The following is a 20,621-nucleotide window of genomic DNA, read 5'->3' on the forward strand; positions in this document are numbered from 1 at the left end:
CTAGCGTGGGAATTTTTCTGAATATTTTCCCATGCTAGAGTTCATCTGAGTTTATGCCACCAGGGGGCGCAGCTTCTATGACAGCACCGCAAGTCAATGAAGCTGCATTCCATTCATTCCCCAGTTTTACAGCCAGGGGCAGTTGTATTTGCAGACTCCTGGTTGTAAATGTGTTTAACCCCTTCAGATGGATTTACATCGTGGGACATGACTGTACGGTGGACAGGTATGGGATATTGTTGCTTTTTTATTTTCCTTTTTTTTCAGAAGGCGAGTGTTGTCAGTTGGATTGAGCGTACAATAAAGATATTAAAACCCCACGTGTGTATTTATTTCATTAAAATACTTTATTCATAATGTGTGTGTATTTTTAACCCTTTACTACTATTGGATTAATAATGGATAGGTGTCTTATTGACACCTCTCCATCATTAACCAGGCTTAATGTCACCTTACATTAGCAAGGTGACATTAACCCTTCATTACCCCATATCCCACCGCTACACAGGAGTGGGAAGAGAGAGGCTAAGTGCCAGAATAGGCGCATCTTCCAGATGTGCCTTTTCTGGGGTGGCTGGGGGCAGATGTTTTTAGCCAGGGGGGCCAATGACCATGATCCCTCTCTAGGCTATTAATATCTGCCCTCAGTCACTGGCTTTACCACTCTGGCGGAGAAAATTGCGCGGGAGCCCACGCCAATTTTTTCCGTGATTTAACCCTTTATTTTAACAGCTAGAGCCACCAAATTCAAAAAAAAAAAAAAGGGATATGAAATGGTTTACTGTATGTAAACCATGTCTCATATCATGTCGGGTTTGGGAAGGAGATAGCAAAAGCCGGCAATTGAATTACCGGCTTTTAAGCTATCTAGCTCTGTATTAAATATAAATAATAATAATAATCTTTATTTTTATATAGCGCTAACATATTCCGCAGCGCTTTACAGTTTGCACACATTGTCTATATATATATATATATATATATATATATATATATATATATATATACATATATATGTGTCTCACTGACATATACAGAACAGACCAAAAGTTTGGACACTCCTCATTTAAAGATTTTTCTGTATTTTCATGACTATGAAAATTGTACATTCACACTGAAGGCATCAAAACTATGAATTAACACATGTGGAATTATATACTTAACAAAAAAAGTGTGAAACAACTGAAAATATGTCTTATATTCTAGGTTCTTCAAAGTAGCCACCTTTTGCTTTGATGACTGCTTTGCACACTCTTGGCATTCTCTTGATGAGCTTCAAGAGGTAGTCACCGGAAATGGTTTTCACTTCACAGGTGTGCCCTGTCAGGTTTAATAAGTGGGATTTCTTGCCTTATAAATGGGGTTGGGACCATCAGTTGTGTTGTGCAGAAGTCTGGTGGATACACTGCTGATAGTCCTACTGAATAGACTGTTAGAATTTGTATTATGGCAAGAAAAAAGCAGCTAAGTAAAGAAAAACGAGTGGTCATCATTACTTTAAGAAATGAAGGTCAGTCAGTCCGAAAAATTGGGCAAACTTTGAAAGTGTCCCCAAGTGCAGTGGCAAAAACCATCAAGCGCTACAAAGAAACTGGCTCACATGAGAACCGCCCCAGGAAAGGAAGACCAAGAGTCACCTCTGCTTCTGAGGATAAGTTTATCCAAGTCACCAGCCTCAGAAATCGCAGGTTAACAGCAGCTCAGATTAGAGACCAGGTCAATGCCACACAGAGTTCTAGCAGCAGACACATCTCTACAACAACTGTTAAGAGGAGACTTTGTGCAGCAGGCCTTCATGGTAAAATAGGTGCTAGGAAACCATTGCTAAGGACAGGCAACAAGCAGAAGAGACTTGTTTGGGCTAAAGAACACAAGGAATGGACATTAGACCAGTGGAAATCTGTTCTTTGGTCTGATGAATCCAAATTTGAGATCTTTGGTTCCAACCACCGTGTCTTTGTGCGATGCAGAAAAGGTGAACGGATGGACTCTACATGCCTGGAAGCATGGAGGAGGAGGTGTGATGGTGTGGGGGTGCTTTGCTGGTGACACTGTTGGGGATTTATTCAAAATTGAAGGCATACTGAACCAGCATGGCTACCACAGCATCTTACAGAGGCATGCTATTCCATCCGGTTTGCGTTTAGTTGGACCATCATTTATTTTTCTACAGGACAATGACCCCAAACACACCTCCAGGCTGTGTAAGGGCTATCTGACCAAGAAGGAGAGTGATGGGGTGCTACGCCAGATGACCTGGCCTCCACAGTCACTAGACCTGAACCCAATCGAGATGGTTTGGGGTGAGCTGGACCGCAGAGTGAAGGCAAAAGGGCCAACAAGTGCTAAGCATCTCTGGGAACTCCTTCACATCAAGAGAATGCCAAGAGTGTGCAAAGCAGTCATCAAAGCAAAAGGTGGCTACTTTGAAGAACCTAGAATATAAGACATAATTTCAGTTGTTTCACACTTTTTTTAAGTATATAATTCCACATGTGTTAATTCATAGTTTTGATGCCTTCAGTGTGAATGCACAATTTTCATAGTCAAGAAAATACAGAAAAATCTTTAAATGAGAAGGTGTGTCCAAACTTTTGGTCTGTGCTGTATATTACACAATTTCTTATTTTCCCATATACTATTGATGTATGAAATATAACTGAACACGACGGTTAAGCTTTAAGCCGTGTTCTCACTTGCCATAATGTTACTGTAATTCAGCTGCGGTTTTTTTCTGCACAGCTGCACTAATATACACACAGCAATCTGCTCTGATCTTTGTGTTTTTGCTGATTTTTTATGCATTTTTTCCCTATGTAACAATGCGTTTTGGTGCACATGTGAAGTGTTTCATTTTTATGTTTTTTTGTGCAGAATGTCCAGGATTCTGTATTTTTTACATGCCTATGAAGGGAGAAAAAAAAAGTTCCATAAAATGCGAGCATAGCCGGAATTTTCATGAAATGACATCGACATTGGTGAAAAAAACGCAGCCTATAGGCTAAGTGTGAACATGGCATCAGTCTGTTGCGCTGTCCCATGGACTATTGCAGGTGAGTTTGTTCTGCAGTGACCCCTGACAAGGCTGGGGTGGGATGCAGTGTGGGGGGCACACAGTTCTGTCCCTGCTCCCCTGTGGTCTCCAGGCCGGGGGCAGCACAGTACTGGATGACGTCACAGCCCTGACACACTACAGTCACCCTGTGTCATCAGACCGAGCGAAGACTCCGGCCACGCCCCCTTCCTGTACAGCCCACTCTCCTTCCCTTCTGGGCGGGGCCGTGACGTCACCACACCCCGTGACGTCACAAAAGGAACTAGCAGCGCCTCGCTTGGCTGTACAGCCGGGAGACCGGAGAGTGAAGCGCCCCGGACGTCGTACCCGTCCCCGCTCACCCGCAGGAGGAGAGGGCTCAGTGCTGAGGGCCCGTCTGCCCCTACTGCAGCTAGAGCCGGGCGGCCGCACACTCCAGGCCGGGGATTACAGTAAGGCCTCTTTATCCTAAACACACGGAGAGAAGCCGCCCAGGGGCCCCACAGCAGCAGAGTGAGGCCTAGGAAGCGAGGGGGCCCCTGAGGGGACAAGACTGTGGCTGCTGCCCCTAATACCACCCGCAGCAGGCTGGGCCCAGGAGCTGACACTCGCTGGAGACAAAGGGGCGCTGTGACTCCATACTCCCCTCCCCCACAAGGCTGGGCCCAGGAGCTGGCCCTCAGCATAGACAAAGGGGCCCTGTAACCTCATAACCCATCCCCCATAAGGCTGGGCCCAGGAGCTGGCACTCACTGGAGACAAAGGGGCCTTATAACCCCTCTACCACACAACGAGGGGCACTATAACCCATCCCCCACAATACTGGGCCCCAGGATCTGACACTTGCTGGAAACAAAGGGGCCCTATAACCCCTCCCCCACAAGGCTAGGCCCAAGAGCTGGCACCTGGCAGAGACAAAGGGGCCCTCTAACCTTCTAACCCATACCCCACAAGACTGGACCCAGGAGCTGACACTTGCTGGAAACAAAGGGGTCCTTTAACCCCTCCCCCACAGAACGCTGGACCCAGGAGCTGACACAGCAGATAAAGGACATCTATAACCCTATAGACTTCTATCAGAGTGGGCCCAAGAGCTGACGCTCGTTCTGGACTGTGCTCGTGCCTTCTCCTGCAGGACGTCTGTCTCCAGAGCTGACGCTCGCTAAGTACGAGGGGGCCGGTACGGTGTGCAGGACTGCTCGGTGATCTGCCCGTTCTCTCCGCCATGGCGCAGCAGCAGATGACCAGCTCGCAGAAGGCGCTGATGCTGGAGCTGAAGTCGCTGCAGGAGGAGCCGGTGGAAGGTTTCCGTATCACCCTGGTGGATGAAAGTGACCTGTACAACTGGGAGGTGGCCATCTTTGGGCCTCCCAATACCCTCTATGAGGGGGGGTACTTTAAGGTGAGTATGTCCCGGTGCTGCGGAGTGTAAGACCGGGAATAATGGTTGTCACTTATATGGTTATCGCTGTAATGTACAATTCTGCCCATTTGTTTACATCCCAAACAGTTGGGGAAATCCTGCTGAAGCCAGGTGGCATACGTGTACCCGTAAGGACGGGGCAGAGGTCACCTGGCAGAAGATGGCTCTGTGCCCATGTGACGTCGCAGGGGAATGGGCCACAGCAGCACAGAACGTGTAGCCCTGGACGTCTGTGTCATAGCCAAGACTCAGACATCCTGTACTGATACGTGGGCAGGACACACGGCTGCATGCCATGGCACACGAGAGGTCGGGGTCCGCCATATGCTGCAAAGTAATCGCCCAATAATCGTGCCAATGTCTGATGTGACATCAGCTTTTCAGTCTGTTCATTGTAGTTTGCAATATTCTGTGCAAAATCCCAAGTGTCCGAATGTCAACTATAGCCTAAGGGATCATCAGTCTACAGCTGTTGTACTACTACAACTCCCAGCATTTCCTGACAATCAGTCTACCAAAGCAGGATGAAAGTTAATTTCAGGTAGCAACGACACCACAATAATGCAGAAAGAATAGTGTCATTTTGTGTTCTATTTTACCGCATGGTAGACTTGAGGCGTCACCTGTTCCGCCAGCCCTCAACAAATTTGTGTTTTTGTAAATTGGTGCATTACTCACCAGTGACCAGCAGTATGCTAGGACTTGTGGTTCTACAACAGTTGCAGATCCCTTCTGTAGCTTCTAGGAGGTCAGTCCAAGAACCTTCTTGTAGAAAACAATCCATAAAGTGCAGGCAGCGCTAGCTCAGAAATCGTCATCAACACTTTTGGTAGGAGGCACTGGTGTTGGGGTAATGTCATATCTGTACAATTCATTACTCCATGATAGAAATGCTCAGGCTGCTCTAGGGATGTGCGGTGCCTATCGTGCTGGAGACACTTCTTACTTTTGCCCAACTACTGGTTATCTGTTGGAATCTTATTGGCTATACACATGGGATCACTTTGAGGGCTTGCTCACACGGGCATGAGAGAATTCCAGCACAGGTGCGAAGAAGACTGAGAACTTAATTTCTCCATTGTCTCTGTGCGAGTCAGACTGCAATCAGATGACATCAGAGTGCAGTCCAATGCTTCACTTGCACCCATAGACGAGAATGGGTCAGTGTGCTCTGATCATCGGATGCATGAGAAAGTAATCGCTGCCCTGCCCCATAGTATAACATTGCGCCAAGTACTATCTGATAACATCGTATAGCACTCGGCCGCGTTATGCGGCAGTGTGAGCGAGCCCTAAGGCTGTGTTCAGGTGGATGTATTTTAAGGTCTGTATTCCATGAGCTAACCGTGAGACTCCTAACCTGATTTGAAATAAAACTCCATGCTGCAGTGTAAAGTAACGTGGTGTTATAGTTTTAATCCTACGTCCAGTTTATCAGATATATTGTTTCTGACCATCCATAGACAAGTCTGGCTTGTGAAGGGTGATAAGCCCAGAATAGGATGTAACGTTAAAATTCTTGAACAGAGAAAGTGTATTTGTCCTTGAATGAAAATCTCCATAGTTGACAGTGCATGCAGCGTTCTGAGTGATGCAAGATACGTGATTGTTGAGCACGTTCCCCCACCCCTCCCACTGATTAATCAGATATTTGTATATATTTTATTACTGTCTATTCCCCATATAACATATGCATGCTTCATTCCCCCTGATCTGTACTTTGTACATCCAGGCTCCCTGTAAAATGGTGGGGACCGAGCTGGAGGTGCGCAGCGTGCTGTAGGGAGAACATGCTGTGCATGTAGGAACAGGCTTCAGAGAGTCGTGCGCAGCAGATGTTGTGTCCCGGGGCTCACTCCTCCTGATGTATGGGGCTCAGATCATCGCCCTGTCTGCACGGCTCTACCGAGAAATGCAACCCTTCAGTGTAAGCTGCGGGCACTGACCGTGGATGGGTGCGGCATGCATGCCAGTCTAGTCTGTATATATGTTGTAATTATACCAATATAGGGGGCGTCACTGCACCCATATAGACCCTCACCCCCACCACTTAACAATGAGCTGATTGTCCTGGGGAAAGTTAAGGTAAATAGGGAATTATTTGGTGCATCTGTGTCAGTTACACAAAATCACACTCGTCTGGGCACATATTATTTTCATGGGTTCTTGCAAATTGAAAGGGTCATTCCCATTTTATACAGTATATGGCATTTACTCTGGGCATCAGAGGGGTCCCAGATATTGCTAGTCATTTTCTTTCCTCCGCACAGCAGTGCCTGGGCATCCTGCCAGTGCAGGGAACCTCAGCGTGGCCCTGTTTATGTGAATGGGGATCTACTGCTGAGTGCTCTGCTGTGCAGAAAAAGAAAAACTTTCAAAAAGGGGGAGCAGCTGTAATCTGGTGACCCAGCACCTTCATTTTCAGGCTGGATCCCCGGCCTATCCCAGCAGGCACTAGGATGGGGAATGTATCGGTGGTGTGTGAAGCTGCAGCCTGTGCTCAGCCACAGTATCGGTTACCATCCACCACTGTCCTTGTACAGGGCCGGCCGTGCCCAGATACCGGCCCCAGTCTGTAATCTTAATCTGCAGTTTGGCTGCTTCTGGGTGACAAGGCTCATATCTGAGCTGCCAGCACTGTCACTAAAAGGTGAGACTTACCCTTCCCTTTTAAATGCATCTGTAATGGAACCATTGTAGAAGATTAGAGGGAAATTACTTCACCCCCCACTTCCTTCTCTGAGAACATCCTGCAGTGTAAAGTATGGAGGGCTACATTAAGAAGCATGTTTAACATGAAGTAAATCTTGACTCTACCCTCATCTACCTCTTACTAGACTTCACTTTTCTTTTTAAAGGGACTGATTAAAGTTCAGATTTAGGCCCTTTTTATATAGCCATGACTAAGAATAAAAGCCACCGCTCTTTATACTTCTGGCTGTACTGGGAAAGCAAAGTTTTTATATGAATTAAAAAGTTGAGGTCGCCTTTTTAAGACTTCCCCCCCCCCCCCCCCCCCCCCCCCCCCCCAATTTGGCTAGGTTTGTGCACAACCTCTAGAAAAAGGACCCTAATCCCTCCTTTGAACCGAGCCACCCCCCCCCCCCCCCCCCCCCCAACCTAACTAGGCACTGTGGGCAGCTGCAAATGTGACCATTGTGGGTTACTAGGGAGGGGTCTTTTTAGGTGAAAATGTGAAATCAGCTGTGCACTACATTCTGTGAATAAATGATGTCAGATGGAAGGAATATTATGTACCTGCTACCTGTGGGTTTCCCCACCCTCTGGCATCCATATTTGCTGGCTGTGTGATATAGCAGAGCCGATGGAGTCTGTTAAACAGTGATTTGACGTGTGAATCAGCGACAGGCAACGTCTTGTGACGCTAGACCTGCGTGTCTATCTGGAATGGCCGGTTTTCTCTAAATCTCTGATCCTACACATCTCAACATGCAGGAGTAAGCAGTGCTGTCTATTAGAGGTCCCAGATAAAAATAAGCCCCCAGGTTTCAGTTTCTGGTCAGACTTAGAAATTTGCCATTCAGATGGCTAGGGAAAGTTAGGAACTTTTTTTTTTTTTTTTTTTTTCTTCTTCTTCTTCGAAGTTGACAGTGACCAGCAACTTTAGATTCTGCGTGGCTGATATTGACCAAAGCGTGGAAGTGAAATGATCTGAGGACTCTGATCCTGGCCATTGCTTCTGAAATTACCCGGATAGTTAGGAGGTTTCTGATGTGTGTGTGTGTGTGTGTGTGTGTGTGTGTGTGTGTGTGTGTGTGTCTCCCTCTCGTGGGGAAAGCTGGGTGATGTGAATGATTTTGGGGTCTTACCAAGCTTTCCAAGAAAGCTTTGTTTTCATTATAGATCAGAGACCAGATGAGTGGTCTCTGTGCCAGAAGTCCGAGCTTTCCACGGTGCCGTAGCCCTGGCACTCACCGTTCATATACGCTATGTGGGTCATCAGATTCAGTCATTCATCCCTGTACAAGCCTCACTGCTGGGTACAAATCTTATATTCTGTATTACCGTAAGTTTGACAGGACAGCTGACCCTGTGAGGCTGGGGCCCTGCTGATAACCGCTTATCTGTGTTGCTTGTTTGCTCTGAACATGGTCACCCTGTTTACCTTCTGTTCCACATTCCCTGGCAGTGGCCCTCTGTGGGTCACCTGATGACCGCTCATTCTCCGAAATGAGGGCAGGCGTGTTGACACAAGTAGTGGACTTATGTCTTTTGGTTAGGAGACTCTTCAGCTTTATGTAGTTCTTATCTATAGTGAGGGGGGGGGGGAGAAATCTATTTGTTTCTGAATTTTGCAGCAATCTTTTGATTTGTTTTGCAAATCCTTTTAAAAGTTGCGCATGTTGTCTTAATGCGACAATCTGAAAACTTTGCCAGACTCCCCTTTTAACCTAGGTACTTGTTACTTATATAGCCCCATTAATTCCTCAGTGCTTTTACAGACACTTTCATCGCTGTCCCCATAGGGGCTCACAATCTACATTTCCTATTAGTATGTCTTTGGAGTGTGGGAGGAAACCCACACAAACATGGGGAGAACATACAAACTCCTTGCAGATGTTGTCTTTGGTGGGATTTGAACCCAGGACTGAAGGGCTGCAGTACTAACCACTGGGTCACAGTGAATATTAGTATAATATAATGGATGTATGTATGTGTATGTATGTACGGTATATGTGTGTGTGTGTGTGTGTATGTATGTATATAGCTGGAGAATCCAACAATGATTCTGGGCCATAGTTAAAGGGAACCTGTCACCCCCCCCCCCCAAAAAAAAAAAAAAATCGAAGGAGAGCTAAGCCCACCACCATCAGGGACTTACAGTATCTATAGCATTCTGTAATGCTGTAGATAAGCCCCCGATGTATCCTGAAAGATGAGAAAAAGAGGTTACATTATACTCACCCAGGGGCGGTCCCGGTCCGATCCGATGGGCGTCGCGGTCCGGGGCCTCCCGTCTTCTTACGATGACGTCCTCTTCTTGTCTTCATGCTGCGGCTCTGGCGCAGGCGTACTTTGTCTGCCCTGTTGAGGGCCGAGCAAAGTACTGCAGTGCACAGGTGCTGGGCTTCTCTGACTTGTGCCTGTGCACTGCAGTACTTTGCTCTGCCTTCAGCAGGGAAGACAAAGTACGCCAGAGCCGCAGCGTGAAGACAAGAAGAGGACGACAACGTAGGAAGATGGGAGGCCCCGGACCGGACCGTGACACCCATCGGCCCGCCCACCCTGGTGAGTATAATCTAACCTCTTTTTCTCATCTTTCAGGTTACATCGGGGGCTTATGCTGGTGGGCTTAGCTCATCTTTGATTTTGGGGGTGACAGGTTCCTTTAAGAGTTGGCAAGGGACTATAGGGAGCCCAGATGGCTTTTCCCTGCTCCGCTCCAGGTGATTGACAGGTCTCCGGCATGTGTGTACTTATCAGCTACAGCGGGTGGGCAGAAGGCGTCCAGGGGGCAGATCCGGACTAGTCTAGCCTCTCCCAGTAGTCCCCGGATCTTCGAATGTTTTGGAGAATACATAGCCAAGTGAGATTCGTGCTGCCCAGGTTTATGCAGCATTTATCAAGTGACAGGTTTGCTGTTAAATGCCCAAGTTCCTTGCCTAAAACTAGCCTCCCACGCCAACAACAACATTATGCCACTTGAACTCTGCAGCCAATCAGCTATTGCAAACTGGCTGCAGCTTTTAGTGGACATTTGCTGTGTCAAAATATTGATGGGCAGCAGCCACCGCTTGTCATGTGAGCGCTGCAACCAATCAGCGCTCGCTGCTCATAAGTACTCCATCACGGTTATCGTCTGCTCTGATGAAACTGTAAACCTGCAGCCAGTTGGTGGCCCCTGATGGTAGCACATAGGAGACCCGGTTCGGGAGACAAGAATAAATGTTTTCTCAATTTTTACTCTGGGTGGGGGGAGATTTGGTTATTTAAAAGGGGTTGTCCACAACTAGAGTCCGATGAGACCCCCGTCCCTCTCCGGGTCGCTGTGTTTCAGCTGAATGTGTGCCCTCCCGCACGAGCCCGTCGATCGTTGTGCCCCCCCAGAGAAGAGGTCGGCAGAGTACTGGACAAGCCCTTTAAGTAGGTGTTGTCCCAAGTAGTTCTCAGTTACATAGCCGAAGCTTTTTTACATTAATTGTTTGAGGGATTACGTGAATAGTGACGTTGTGATGAGGCGGGTGGGTCACTAAATCCTCTTTCAGAAAGATTCACTCTCTGGGAATGCTGATTATAGGAGGGGCAGCTAGTTTCAGTTCCTGGTAAACTAGGCCTTGTTAACCAGCATGAGCCTTGTTGTCCGTGGCAACCAATCACAGGGCAGCTTTCATTTTCCCAGCACATATTAAAAAGTAAAAGCAGTGATGCGATTGGATGCTGTGGACAACAGTATTGATAAATCACTTAAACTTATTAAAACTGGAGCTTTAGGCAAAATAGAGTACTTGCCCTTAGCAACCAGTCTTGTCACTTTCTTTTAAGGGGTTGTTCAAAGGTGTTATCACATCCATCCCGATTAATGCCCGACCTGAAGTCACTGGAGAGGTCACACTGATTTTCTCCATTCACTGCTATGGGAGACGAGTCTTCTAGAAATGACCTCCATTTACAGCCCTGTCGTAAAATACAATCTGCCGCCTACGTACGATCTATGGCATGCAAACGGTGACGTATAAATTGTCATATATTGCGGTTATAAATATCCGCACCAGAGGATATGAGTTCTGTACAGATTTTCCCAAATGTCATCCACTTTCCTGCCACTGTAATAAGGAGAATGTGGAGAAACTTGATGGCACTGATCAGTCTCCATTTTCTCAGTGAGAAACTGTGTGAATGAGGCCTAACACTGTGTCCAACTCCAGCCTCAGTCAGCAGCAGGTAGTATTAAAATGACGTCCTTGGGTCAAATGCCCCTGGCTTTTGTTGGCAAATGTTTTGGCAGTAGATAAAGTTTCTCAGTCTAGGGAAGTAGTGAAACCTTGGGAGGAATGATATTGTAAAGGTGCCCATACAAGCCACGCTTACCAAGCTCCGTCATACAAGCAACGACTTCTAGTACCATCTGATGTGTATAAAGACCAGGGCTGTGGAGTCGGTATAAGATACTCCCGACTCCTAAAATACATAATAAATTGGGTTCAGTAGTACAATACTGTAAAGTTATGAAATGTCCTGGTCCTGATCTAAGGATCTCTGCTTTTAGTTGAGATGAATCTGTGCTGCACTTTATGCACAGTAGTGACCAGTGCTGGGGAGTCGGAATGGAGATGAATCTGTGCTGCACTTTATGGACATGCTCAGTAGTGACCAGTGCTGGGGAGTCGGAGTGGAGATGAATCTGTGCTGCACTTTATGCACATGCACAGTAGTGACCAGGGCTGGGGAGTCGGAGTGGAGATGAATCTGTGCTGCACTTTATGCACATGCACAGTAGTGACCAGGGCTGGGGAGTCGGAGTGGAGATGAATCTGTGCTGCACTTTATGCACATGCACAGTAGTGACCAGGGCTGGGGAGTCGGAGTGGAGATGAATCTGTGCTGCACTTTATGCACATGCACAGTAGTGACCAGGGCTGGGGAGTCGGAGTGGAGATGAATCTGTGCTGCACTTTATGCACATGCACAGTAGTGACCAGGGCTGGGGAGTCGGAGTGGAGATGAATCTCTGCTGCACTTTATGCACATGCACAGTAGTGACCAGGGCTGGGGAGTCGGAGTGGAGATGAATCTGTGCTGCACTTTATGCACATGCACAGTAGTGACCAGGGCTGGGGAGTCGGAGTGGAGGCGTCCTGAGTTGGAGGTTTGGCTTGCCAACTCCACATCCCTGCATGAAGCGATTATCTGCGAGAATCGGATCACACTCGTCAATGGGGGCGAGAAAAAAATCACTCGACACACCGCATTTGTGTGATGTACCGATTATTTTTATTTATTTTTTTATTTATTTAATGCACAAGTTTCAATGTCACAAGCTCCCTACATATAATAATCTAGCACCCTTTACTGCCTTTCATGTGCCACTAAAGGGTGTTTAGTCTTATGTAACCTAATGAAAAAAACAAAACGTGGGTCTCCCCAATTTTTGATAACCTGCCAAGGTAAAGCAGACAGCTGCGGGCTTATATTATCTGTCTGGGAAGGTCCCTGTTTATTGGGCCCTTCCCAACCTAAAAATACCATCCCACAGCTGCCCTAGAATTGGCACATCACATGAGATGTGCCAATTCTGGCGCTTGACACCAATTGCCCTGGTGTGATGGCACACTAACCCAAGATTTAAAAATAAAGACATACATACACAAAATGTATTTTGAATAAATACTCTCCCACCACACAGTTCTTGTTTCACCAACTATTTTTTATTTTCAAAATGAGTAGTTCAGGGAATCTGCTGCAGTCTACAAGTGGATACCTGAAAAGCAAGAAAAATAAGGCCCCTTTCACACATTAAAAAAAACAACAAAAAAAAAAAAAACAGATCTGGCTACTGATGCCGCCGGATCTGTTTTTTTTTTTTTTTGTTTGTTTTTTTTCCCCCTCATAGACTTGTATTTGTGATGGATGTTCTCAAGTTTCATCATTCGTTCGCCAGATCAGTTGAAAATTTTGTCCGGCAGCTGGAGACAATGTAACATTTTTTTTTTTTGGGGTGTACATCGAAAAAACGGACAGCGACTGCTCTGTCGCAGTCTGTCGTTTGCTAGAATGGAAGCCTATGGCGCCAGATCCATTAAATGATGGAATCTGGCGACGGATTCCGTTTTTTAACTGAGCATGCTCTGTTCCAGTTAGCCAGATCCGCTAGTCGGATCCATCCAAGAAAACCGGATCCGTCGCATCGGTTTTTCACAATCTGCGACGGATCCGTTGAGCCAATGGATTGTGACTGACTGCAAAAAAACTGATGTGTGAAAGGGGCCTTAACAATTATTTATTTCATAAGTTAAAAAAGGGTGAATGTTTATTATATGTAGGGGTCCTGTGACAATATCAATCATTTTATCTCTATCATTTTATCTACATGGTTATATAAGACTAGATGGTGGCCCGATTCTAATGCATCGGGTATTCTAGAATATGTATAGTAGTATATAGCACAGCCCACGCAGTATATAGCACTGCCCGCGCAGTATATAGGAATGTGGGCACCATATCCCTGTTAATAATAAAAATAATTAAATTTAAAAAATAGTTATATACTCACCTTCAGGCGGCCCCCGGATCCAGCCTAGGCATTTGACGATGCTCCTCGCGATGCTCCAGTCCCAAGAATGCATTGCAGCAATAACAAGTGATGATGTAGCGGTTTCGCGAGACCACTACGTCATTGCCGAAATGCATTCTTGGGACCGGAGCGTCGCGAGGAGCGGGAAAGGCGCCGGAAGGTGAGAATAGAATTGATTTTATTTTTTTAAATTATTTGCAACATTAGATGTTTTTACTATTGATGCTGCATAGGCAGCTTCATTAGTAAAAAGTTGGTCACACAGGGTTAATAGCAGTGTTAACAGACTGCGTTACACCTTGTTATGCCATGGGGGCACTGACTGGGAAGTAGGGAGGGGGCACTGACTGGAGGGCAGTAGGGAAGGGCGAATTTGCGACCGGACTGTGCCCATCGCTGATTGGTCCTGGCCGGCCAATCAGCGACGTGGGATTTCCGTTAGACAGGTGTGTGTATATACCGTATGTGTATATATATTTTCTTGGGGTAAATGGTTTAACTTCACATGTGGTATATACAGTATGTAGAAGATCATGTTGTTATCGCATTGTATACTCCATGCATGTGAGGAAGAAAATTGCATACTTGGATTGCACTCGCATTACACAATAAAAAAATAGATTTCCCTCTGACAACTGTCAGGGCTGCAATGCGTTGGTCATCTTTGTGTACTAGATCTCGGCACACCGAGCTCAATCTGCTGATTCCTCACCAGGGCTGTGGAGTCTGTAACCTAAACCACTGACTCTGGCTCCTCAATTTCCCTGACTGCACAGGACTGGTCACTACTGAGCATGTCCATAAAGTGCAGCACAGATTCATCTCAACTAAAAAATAAAATCATTTAAAAAAACAAAACAAAAATAAAACAAACCCATAGTCCAAAAAGCTACTAGGATACAAAATTTTGTAAATACTGATATCAAGAAATGTATTGACACATACAAATATATTATTATACTTAAAAAGGCAACCATAGTAATACAGACAACAGTAGCAAATAAATATAATTATCCCACTATTCAATAGGCGTGTTATCCTGAGTATGAATAATCATAGATCCAATGAATGGCTAGCACACACAGAACATAACTATCCAAGAGAATCTATTAGTTAAATCAATAGGCCACATACACAGCAGAAAGAATAATAAGAATCAATACATACTAATATAGCGATAATTGTCTCCACAGCCAATAAGCACACACATCGCCATAAATAAATATACTAAACATGCACAATGTTTTTACATTAATACACAATTCCAACAGTATTTAGTAATAGATTTATGTATTACCTGTAGTCACGGTGCATGCAAGAGTGGGGGTATTGAGCAGCCTCGACGCGCGTTTCACCTCAAATCCGCTGTAAGTGGCTAAACACGTATCATGGCTGCTTTATACCCTCACTCCTGCATGCACCATGACTACAGGTAATAAATGTCTATTACTCAATACTGTTGGAATTAAGTATGAATATAAACACATTGTGCATTAGTATAGTTATTTATGGCAACGTTGTGTATCTTTTTGGACTCAATAGCTTTGTTCTGAGGGGATTATATTTGTTTTAGAAGACTATTAGATGCTCCAAGTCAAATAAAAGCCAAGATCCTTAGATTAGGAATAGAACAGGCATTTATAGGACATTTCAGAACTTTCTCAAACTATGAAAAAATGTACAGCACATCCTTCATTGATCTACTGTGCCAAATTTATTCTATATTTTGGGAGTCTGAGTCTCCATTTTTTTTATTGACTCCACAGCCCTGGTCATCACACAGATTGAACAGACTAGTCACAAGGGCAGAATTATGCATCAGGACAGCACGGTGGGTCAGTGGTTAGCACTGTTGCTTTGCTGCGCTGGGTTCAAATCCCACCAACCTCTGCAAGGAGTTTGTAAGTTCTCCCCGTGTTTGTGTGGGTTTCCTCTGGGTTCTCCGGTTTCCTCCCACATTCCAAAGACATACTGATAGGGTATTTAGATTGTGATTTAATGAAGCTGTAGAGGAGCTGTCTCTTGTTAAGAAAATTGACTTAAAATCTTATCCCAGAGCTTCCCCGATTCTGCCGTTATTTTCGGTCTTGCGCGGTCTCTCCATTAGAGCAGAGACACACTGCTGTATTTCTCGTGCGAGAATCGCATTGTAACACTCGTACTGGCTGTTGGCTCTCCTATCCTGAGCTTGACAGCTGCATACTAATCCGTTATGCTCGGGGTCAGGAGAGCTGCCGGCCAGTCCGTGCAGTACGATGCGATTCTCTAAAAAGAAATACGGCAGTGAGTCTCTGCCCTTACAAAGATATTTGTATTTGGAGTGGTCCATGTGAAATTTCTGTATGCAGTCCACCTGGGCGTTTCTTCAGCTTCTTCTCTGGTTGGTGGGCTACTTGCTATAGTTTTGATAATCTCCTGCTGATAAAACCGATCTTTATCACTAGGGGACTAGTAAATCTGCTGCCATGTAATCCTCCATTTTCATGTGCTCACCCCCCACCACTGACAGCTTTCCACCTATGCACAGTGTACACAGTAAGCGGACAATCTGTGGCATGGGTTGGGGCATACAGAGTTCAGCATTCTGGGAACTGATGGGGGATATATAGAGATAGATATTATATTTATAATTTGATTATTTTTGTTATATCCTCTTAAGTGTTTTTAATCCTATAGAGCTGTCAGCCCGTGCCTCTGACCCCCTCCGTGGTGTTGATGATGATGATGTGCCAGTGTGGCCTTGGCTCTGGCCTTGTGAAGTTGGTCTTGAGTTGCCATGTGCTGACAGAGCTGCAAGCAATAAATAGCCTGGCAGGGAGCCCATGGCTGGAGTAATCTGCCTGTTTTCTACCTTGTCCATTCAATGACCCCAAGGTTAACCGTTTAGTTGCAGATGGGCTGCAGTTTAGTTGTACATGGGGCATGGTTATATGAATGGGTCACAGTCGCTGATCTTGCAGTACCCGGATGCTGCATGTAATGAAGAGTGATGCATCAGCCCTGTTTTGTGCACAACTTCACTGAAAGTGTCTCTCGGTGCACGCAATGCTGGCGTATTGCTGCTATACACCCAATCTGCTGAAGTCCAACCGCTGTGCCTGGTCATTGACTATATGACCAATATATCAGCTGATGTGTTCCTGTACAAATGCACTCTCAGTTGAACCGAGTGTACATGTGTATGAAGGGCTGATAGAGAGGGGGGCGAACTGTTTTTAGACCTACACATGAATGTGCCGCAGTTCGACCCATAACCTATTGACAATTGGTCTTCATTTTGTACACACACACTTAACCATTAGCGACTTGTGATGTATATATTTGTCTCGGGTTGCATGCATGTGAATCGAGTGGGCTCTTTTTAAGTTGCGGTGGGTACTAGCTGTTATACAGTGTACACCTGCCTGTAACAGCAGCGACCGTAGCTCTGATTGCTGCTAGTTAACGATTTTAAATGCTTCTGTCATTCTGACCCTGAAATGAAAAGTGACGTTCACGACAGAATGGTGCTGATGGGTTATCTTAGGAGCTTGGGTGTTTTCTAAAGTTCCCGAACCAGTAAAATTGGTACTCGGTGAAGGAGACTGTAATATATACTTTATATTGCAATACTAAGGTTAGTTACTGCAGGTTCAATATCACTCACACTCTCTCCCACTGTGTAATGATACACAACAGTTCTGCTATAACTACAAACACTTCCAGACTTCATCTCACAGCAGTCAGTGTGAAGTGAGAGTGAGAGCTGATAGCACTGGGACATAAGATTTAGGAGGTTTCGTGATGATGCATGACTTGGATGTACAACTCCCACCCAAAAAGGAGAAACAATGGCGGAAATATGTTTGGGGTGTTTTTTTTTTTTTTTTGTGTGTGTGCAAACTGTTATTTTACATGATCTGCCATCAGTTCTTTGGACTCTGATGTTCAGAGGTGATGCACACAACTACCCTGCTCCATGCAGGGACTGGCAGAACTCCTGTTGTTTTATAACTACATGTTGCTGATTCCAATTAGGACATTACCTGGCACTGTATATATCAAGTGGAAATTATTCTTAAAGTATTCTCGGGAACCTCTGTGTCTCATTATGAATAATTAACATCTCCAGTGCTTCCATGTACTGATCAACCTTGTTTCTTCTTTTGCAGGCTCACATAAAATTCCCCATAGACTATCCGTATTCTCCTCCAACTTTCCGGTTCTTAACAAAGATGTGGCATCCCAATATATACGAGGTAAGGCAAATCTGTAAACATTGCAGTTTTCGCACATGCTTTTACTTCCCGTTTCTGTTAGCTTTGCCGTAGAGACTGGAACAGAGCCAACAGAGCAGTAACATTCATTAAGTTTAGAAGCTAAGTACGTTATAGGCATCGTCCTCAAAATCAAACCATTGTTTATCGATCCTGGAGAGGAGGGGGAAGAGATGAATCTTGTGTATTTTCATCTTGCGGATAGACCGCTTCACTCTCCCTTCCGTCAGACATAAAGGACTTTGGAGTTCCACTGGATGTTGGAGTTGTCCGAAGAAATGGAGAGTGAAGTGGCAGTTGTGTTTTATAAGAGGGGATTGTGTGATGTGATAAATCCCTGGGGGGTCTCTACTGACTCTATTCTGTTTTTATTAGAATGGCGATGTCTGCATCTCTATCCTTCACCCACCTGTAGATGACCCACAGAGTGGAGAGCTGCCTTCAGAGAGGTGGAACCCCACCCAAAACGTCAGGTAAGCGTAATGGTGGACATTGGTGAAATACTTGTAAAATAAGAAGACTTTATTGTAATAGGGTCTCAGTCACACAGCCGTTGTGTGGCCCCCTTTTACTGTCTGTGTATATGACTACTATGCCACCTGTATACCAAACAGTCATCCCATCATCTCTCCTCCCAGGACTATCTTGCTGAGTGTGATCTCACTGCTGAATGAACCAAACACTTTCTCCCCGGCCAATGTAGACGCTTCTGTAATGTTCAGGAAATGGAGGGACAGTAAAGGAAAAGACAAGGAATATGCAGAAATCATAAGGTGAGTTGTCTCTATGCCAACAGTGAGGCTGCTGTCTGTATAAAGAGACTTCCATCTCCGTACACTTTATCAATACGGAGAATTATAGTAGTTATATTCTTGTACATGGGGGCAGTGTTATAGTAGTTATATTCTTGTACATAGGGGCAGTATTATAGTAGTTTTATTCTAGTACATAGGTGCAGTATTATAGTAGTTATATTCTTGTACATAGGGGCAGTATTATAGTAGTTATATTCTTGTACATGGGGGCAGTGTTATAGTAGTTATATTCTTGTACATAGGGGCAGTATTATAGTAGTTTTATTCTAGTACATAGGTGCAGTATTATAGTAGTTATATTCTTGTACATAGGGGCAGTATTATAGTAGTTATATTCTTGTACATAGGGGCAGTATTATAGTAGATATATTCTTGTACATAGGGGCAGTATTATAGTAGTTATATTCTTGTACATATGGGCAGTATTACAGTAGTTATATTCTTGTACATAGGGGCAGTATTATAGGCGTTGTATTCTTGTACATAGGGGGCAGTATTATAGGAGTTCTTGTATATAGGAGATGGGTATTGGATATAATTGATTTCTTAGTTTTACAACATTGGTGTCCATCTATTGTCCTTCTACACAGGAAACAAGTGTCAGCGACTAAAGCAGAAGCAGAGAAAGATGGCGTGAAAGTTCCCACCACCTTGGCAGAATATTGCATTAAAACCAAAGTGCCTTCTAGTGACAACAGCTCAGACTTACTTTACGACGACTTGTATGATGACGACATAGACGATGAAGATGAGGAGGAGGAGGATGCCGACTGTTATGATGATGACGACTCCGGAAATGAAGAGTCTTGATGCTCTCACTCACGTGTGCTTGTTCTCTTTCCTTTCTCACGGCCTGACCCTTAGACCCTCCTGCGCTCTTGTTCCTCGGCCTCTCCTGCTGCCCCTCCTCCCTTGCTGACTCAGGCCACAAATGGAGTAGTGTCGGCCTGGCAAGCGTTCTGCTGGGCCCGAGCTATAGGATATAAAGAGACCAGTCTTCTGCCGTATAGCGCAGGGGCACACTTGGATTTTTTTTTTTCGTTCTCCATTTCTATGGACCTATCAAGGCGAATACAAAGGGATGGAAAAAACAAACGGCACCACACAGAATCTCTGAAATTTTCGCTGCCGACCTGCAAGCGTCGGTGCTAAACTATTCTTTACTTTTTAATTTCCTACAAATCACTTCTCTCTTTCCTGTTTATATACCTTTAAGCGATATTTGAAATAAGGAAAAGGCAAAAAAAAAATAAAGAAACCACAAAAGGAGAAAAAAAAAAATACAACAAAAATCACAAAACTGGCAGTTTGACTTGTTTGGTTCACGTTTCAACCTGCGTGGATGTTTTCAGCCAGAGAAATGTCCCTTTTCTGCTAATTTCCTTTGTCCAGAGGGCCTCTGGTTTTGTTTTTGGGTTAATTTTGAGGTTTTTGTTTTTTAATATATTTTGTAGCTTTTTACCCTCCTCCCTTACAACAGACTGGAGTATTCACATAAGGGTTACGCCAAGGTCTAGCTCCAGTGATCATGTGTGTTCCATGTTATGTTTACCTCAGCCAGACCATCACCCCTCGCTCCACGATGCCTCGTCTCGACCTCACGAAAAAAAAAAAAAAATCTGTGATAAGGCTGCATTTCCAACAAGGTGTCTCTGCAGAGGCGGAGAGCGCTCACTACTACTAGTACTGCTGCTGCTGTTTGTGCTGATGGCTTTTTGTGATGTTATTAAAGGTTTGAAAAAATAAAATTATATAGAGATATATATATACTGTATATATAAAGCTATAAAAGAAGCAGAGTATAGAACAGAAGATACATTTTTTTTTTTTTTTTTTTGGT

At 44.9% G+C, this 20,621-nt stretch overlaps 1 protein-coding gene across 1 annotated transcript; it reads left to right on the forward strand.

Annotated features, from left to right (window-relative positions):
- The first annotated feature begins 3,281 nt into the window (after positions 1-3,281).
- On the forward strand, positions 3,282-20,202 carry UBE2R2 (ubiquitin conjugating enzyme E2 R2). The gene is made up of 6 exons (XM_077284275.1): positions 3,282-3,486; positions 4,170-4,436; positions 17,862-17,948; positions 18,342-18,439; positions 18,605-18,739; positions 19,372-20,202. The coding sequence occupies exons 2-6, from the start codon at positions 4,260-4,262 to the stop codon at positions 19,589-19,591; spliced, it is 717 nt and encodes a 238-aa protein (XP_077140390.1). The 5' UTR covers positions 3,282-3,486; positions 4,170-4,259; the 3' UTR covers positions 19,592-20,202.
- The last annotated feature ends 419 nt before the right edge of the window (positions 20,203-20,621 follow it).

This window comes from Ranitomeya variabilis, chromosome 1 (assembly GCF_051348905.1).
Source record: "Ranitomeya variabilis isolate aRanVar5 chromosome 1, aRanVar5.hap1, whole genome shotgun sequence".
In the NCBI taxonomy this organism is placed as follows: Eukaryota; Metazoa; Chordata; class Amphibia; order Anura; family Dendrobatidae; genus Ranitomeya; species Ranitomeya variabilis.

Coding starts and splice junctions, on each gene's coding strand:
- UBE2R2 (XM_077284275.1), top strand. CDS start 4,260: ATGGCGCAGCAGCAGATGACCAGCTCGCAGAAGGCGCTGATGCTGGAG. Junction 4,437..17,861: donor ATGAGGGGGGGTACTTTAAG/GTGAGTATGTCC, acceptor CTTCTTTTGCAG/GCTCACATAAAATTCCCCAT. Junction 18,440..18,604: donor AACCCCACCCAAAACGTCAG/GTAAGCGTAATG, acceptor CTCTCCTCCCAG/GACTATCTTGCTGAGTGTGA.